Source organism: Athene cunicularia, assembly GCF_003259725.1.
Source record: "Athene cunicularia isolate RWA chromosome 23 unlocalized genomic scaffold, athCun1 chr23_part1, whole genome shotgun sequence".
Classification (NCBI taxonomy): domain Eukaryota; kingdom Metazoa; phylum Chordata; class Aves; order Strigiformes; family Strigidae; genus Athene; species Athene cunicularia.
The window spans coordinates 2,241,641-2,246,167 of record NW_020799130.1 but is presented as its reverse complement, the minus strand read 5'-3'; the positions used below and the strand labels follow the sequence as shown (position 1 = coordinate 2,246,167).

Here is a 4,527-nt window from a genome sequence, read left to right as displayed (position 1 = left end):
CGGCTCCCGGAGGTGAGTGGGGCCGCGGGTCTGAGGGCTCCCTCCCGCGGCCGGTACCCGGCTCCCCGCGTGTCCCGGGACAGAGGTGCGGGCTCAGGGGGCGGGTATCCCCCAGCCCAGTCCCGCTCCGTGCCGGGGGGCGGGTGGCTGCGCGCCCCTCGCCCTCCTCAGCTGAGTTCTCCGGGTGGACGCGCCCGCAAGGTCCCGGTTTATTATTTTAAAATCCTGCCGAGGGAAGCGCCGAAGAGGCCGCGGTGTAAAACTTCAGAAAAACTTCAGAGCCGCGCGTCCGTCTCCCGGCACTGCCAGGTTGGCGGGGCGGCAGCGAGGGCTCTGATTCACCGCCCTGTCCCCGCCGCCAGCCTCGGGCCTTCCCGGCCTGTTTTCCCGGGATCACGCAGCTGTAAAACGCTGCTCAGTGCGGAAGCGCTGCCGCTCCCCGGTGTTGGACAGACCCACCAGCGGCCTCCCAGCTGCTGATGGCCTCTCCCCGCGCAGGTAATGCCCCCCCCGGTGTGGATCCGGAGGCCTTCTCCTGGTTCCAGGCGGTCGATGCGGATCGCAGCGGGTACATCTCCGTGAAGGAGCTGAAGCAGGCGCTGGTCAACTCCAACTGGTCAACGTTCAACGATGAGACCTGCCTGCTGATGATCAGTGAGTCTGGGCTCTCCTTGCTCTCCTGCTGCTTTTTATTCTGGTCTGAGACAAGCCTCAGGCGGGGCGAAGCCCAGCCCAGCTTGTGCTCCTCTGTTTGGGCATCGTTACCCGAGCGCTGCCCTGTGAGCGCTCTCTGGAGCAGCTCTGGGCGTCCTTTTGGTGGAGGACGTGAGTCAGGAGCCCAAAATGCTGCTTGGGAAAGGGAACGCAGCTCTGCGTGAGGCTGAGCGAGCCCCTGCTCCCAGAGAGCAGGGAGGAAAGGGACGGAGAGCTCCAGGAGCGAGGAGAGTCACCCTGTTCCCCTGCTTGCCCTGGCATCGAGGTTTGGTGCCGTTTCCTCCCAGCCTCTCGGGGATTGGGAGGGCCTGGCTGGTCGCAGTCCTGCTGAGGGAGGGCTTTTGGGGCCAGAGCAGGAAGCCGTGGCACAGGTCCCGAGCGCTCTGCGGCGTGTCGCTGCCCTGCTCCTGCGCTTTGCTTTTTTCTTCCCCAGACATGTTCGATAAGACCAGGTCAGGACGCATAGACGTGTACGGCTTCTCAGCCTTGCTGCGCTTCATCCAGCAGTGGAAGAACCTTTTCCAGCAGTATGACCGGGACCAGTCAGGCTCCATCAGCTTCAACGAACTCCAGCAAGGTGGGCGAGGGGCAGAGACACCAACCCAGCCCTTACCGAGCTCCCTGGGGACTGCTGTCTGGCTCTGCTTGGTGTTTTTATTTCCAGCCTGGCCTGGTGATGACTCCTGGCACTGTCCCTGCAACAGGGCTGGGTGTCTCTGAGCTCCCTGGGGCATGCCAGGCTGGCTAAACCGGCTGTGGCAGAGCTGGTGCTGAGCCTTCCTGTGGGGCAGGAGAGGAGGAGCTGCACCAGGGCTGTGGCATGAACTTCCTTCCTGAAGGAAACCCAAAATGCCCCCACCCCGCCCCAAATGGCATGTGGCTAAAGCCTGTTTTCGGGGAGGAGCTCTTGGGTGTGTGTGCATCTGATGGAGGGGAAAAATGTTTGAAATTCCTGCCTTGGTTGGGTTCTTCTCTCTGGAGAGCCCTTCCCAAACATACCCGTCACAGAATCCCAGAATCATCTTGGCTGGAAAAGCCCCTGAAGCTCCTCCAGCCCAACTAGGACCCTCCCCCTGACCGTTCCCAACTCCCCCAGGTCCCTCAGCGCTGGCTCAGCCCGACTCTTCAACCCCTCCAGGGATCCCGGGGACTCCCCCCTGCCCTGGGCAGCCCATTCCAACGCCCAACACCCCTTTCTGCACAGAAATCCTTCCTCAGAGCCAGCCTGACCCTGCCCTGGGCAGCTTGAGGCCATTCCCTCGGGACCTGGTGCTGGTTCGTTGGGTCAAAAAACCTGTTGTTGGAAGTGAACACTGCAGAGCACACGGGATGGAGGGCATGATTGCTCTCCCTCCCGTTGGGAAGGTTTAATCCGAGTGTTTCTTGCCTCCCAGCTTTCTCCCAGATGGGCTATAACCTGAGCCCCCAGTTTAGCCAGCTGCTGCTGGCCCGCTATGCCCCGCGATCCTCCAACCCCAGCATCCAGCTCGACCGCTTCATCCAGATCTGCATGCAGCTGCAGAGCACGACCGACGCCTTCCGCGAGAAGGACACGGGGCTGGTGGGCAACGTGCGGCTGAGCTATGAGGACTTCCTCACCATGGTGGTGACTCGCATGATGTGACGAGGGCTGCGAGCCGGCCGGGGACTCTCCAGGAGCAGCAGCCATCCTCATCCTCACGCTGGGCTGTGGGTGAACCCCTCCAAAGAGCAAGCTGCTTCCCCCGGGCCGGTTTTCCAGCCTGCTCCACCTGAGGAGCACTGGGACCCTCCCGATGTCGATCCCTCATCCCCACTCGGTGGCAGTGGGTGCCTCTACGCCAAATTGGAGCCTGGTTCTGGGGCCATGCCGCGGAGTGGGGCAGCCAAACCAGTAACCTGTGCCACGTCGCCCTGGGAGTGCTTAGATTTTTTCCTTTGCCCGACACAAAAATGTGCTTAAACATCCCCCCCCTCCATGCTGTTGCTCTGCGTGGGAGAACATCTGCGGTGGAACGTCCCTGTCTCGGCATGTTTTTGGGGACTCTGTTTAAAAAGCAGCGGGAAGGGCACAAGTGGTGCCAGAGCTTGTCCTTGTGTCACCAACAGCCCTTCCTTGCCAGGACCACCTTGGCTTTCTGGGGGCTCTGAGCCCCGTTTCTCTCCGGGCTGCTGGATGTCGCTGCTGTCACACGCAGGATCATCGACACCCCCCAGTTGTTGCCAACATCTGTTTTGATTCGTCTGCCCGAGCCAAACTCGGAAACGGTTTAGAGCTTATTTTTACAGCTTTTGAATAAAAGGCAACGTGCACTGGTCGCTGAGTGGTTTGTGCCTGCTGCGTGGCTCGTGGGGACGCTGCTCTGCCCCCTGTCCGTCCACCCCCAACGGGCGCCAGTGGCCGCTCTGGGTGCAGGGAGGGGACACGGCCCCTGGGTGCTGCTCCCAGCTGCTTTCCTGAAGTTAATTTTTCCACATTTCTTGCAGAAAAGAAGGTGCTGGAGTCTCCTGCTGAGGTACAGGTGAAGGTTTTCAAACGATGGCTGGGTGATTATGCTTTGATTGGCCCCGATGAGAACACGCAGAGGTGCTTTTTGAGACTCGTTGCTACTCTGAATCACCTGCACAGTGGCTGTTGCTGTCTGTGGGCTGTCACCCCTCCTGACCCCATCCTGTCACCCTTGCAGTGGCTGTCACTGCCTGTGCGGGCTGTCACCCTTGCAGTGGCTGTCACTGTCTGTGCAGGCTGTCACCCCTCGAACTCACGCTGTCACCCACACAGTGGCTGTCACTGTCAGCAGGTTGTCGCCCCTTCTGACCCCACACTGTCACCCACGTAGAGGCTGTCGCTGCCTGTGCAGGCTGTCACCCTCCTGCCCTGATGCTGTCACCCGCATGGTGGCTGTCGCTGTCTCTGCGGGCTGTCACCCTCCTGCCCTGACGCTGTCACCCGCACAGGAGCTGTCACTGTCACGGTGCCTGCTGTCACTGTCACGGTGCCTGTTGTCACCCAGCGCACGCAGGTGCAGGCTGGTTCCACGAGGTGGCACCCAACTCCAGCCTTCGCGTACCAGCCCCGTCGGGGGGGGGCGAAAGAAAGAGAGAGGAAACGCAAAGAATAAATAAATTTTTAAAAAGGAATATTACCACTCCGCACCACGGGTCTGCTCAGCTTCCCCACCGCTCCTGTGAGCCCGCGGCGGTGGGACTCGTGGCCATGGTGGCCTTCCTGGCCATGGCGTGACTCTGGTGGCACTTGTGTGGTGGCTATGGGGTGGCCATGGTGGCATTCTGGGCCACATGTGGCACTCCTGGCCATGGGGTGACTCCGGTGGCACTCCTGGCTGTGGGGTGGCCGTGGTGGCACTCCTGGCCACAGTGCCAGCTCTGGTGGCCCGTGTGGCTGCACATGCCTGTGGCGGGTCCAGTGCTGGCTGCTGGCCACCGTCACCGGGAGCCAGCGGGGCCGGAAGGTGCACAATGAGCGGGGCTTTATCTCACCCCGCAGCCCTTCCGGGGGCCACAGCTGGGTGTCGTGTCCCCCCCCCGGGGACAGGTCAGAGAAGGGGCAGCAGGGCCACCTCCCCCCCAACCCTGACTGGGGTTGGGGAAGGCAAACCCCTCCCCCCCCCGGGCACTGAGGCTTCAAAAAGTTTATTTACAAATAATAAAAAGCAAAATAAATACACAAAAAAAAAAATCTTAAAGGTACAGCCCCGGGGGGTTGGAAGGGACAGGGGGGCCCGGGGCTGTGCTGCTGCGTGGTCCCCAGTTGTGGCCCCACCGGGACGGGGGCACTGTGGGGCTGTACCCCCCCTCCCCGCCCCATCCCCG

At 61.7% G+C, this 4,527-nt stretch overlaps 2 protein-coding genes across 2 annotated transcripts in view; one reads left to right on the top strand and one right to left on the bottom strand.

Annotated features, from left to right (window-relative positions):
• Positions 1 to 479: 479 nt before the first annotated feature.
• PEF1 (penta-EF-hand domain containing 1) lies at positions 480 to 3,038 on the top strand. The gene is made up of 3 exons (XM_026863418.1): positions 480 to 654; positions 1,148 to 1,291; positions 2,109 to 3,038. The coding sequence occupies exons 1-3, from the start codon at positions 480 to 482 to the stop codon at positions 2,336 to 2,338; spliced, it is 549 nt and encodes a 182-aa protein (XP_026719219.1). The 3' UTR covers positions 2,339 to 3,038.
• TINAGL1 (tubulointerstitial nephritis antigen like 1) overlaps positions 2,793 to 4,527 on the bottom strand; it is an 8,285-nt gene continuing 6,550 nt past the window's right edge. The window contains exon 11 of the mRNA XM_026863213.1: positions 2,793 to 2,937. Coding sequence (XP_026719014.1) covers positions 2,793 to 2,937 — 145 coding nt within the window. The remainder of the gene's footprint in view (positions 2,938 to 4,527) is intronic.

Coding starts and splice junctions, on each gene's coding strand:
- PEF1 (XM_026863418.1), top strand. CDS start 480: ATGGCCTCTCCCCGCGCAGGTAATGCCCCCCCCGGTGTGGATCCGGAG. Junction 655..1,147: donor GACCTGCCTGCTGATGATCA/GTGAGTCTGGGC, acceptor TTTCTTCCCCAG/ACATGTTCGATAAGACCAGG. Junction 1,292..2,108: donor CTTCAACGAACTCCAGCAAG/GTGGGCGAGGGG, acceptor CTTGCCTCCCAG/CTTTCTCCCAGATGGGCTAT.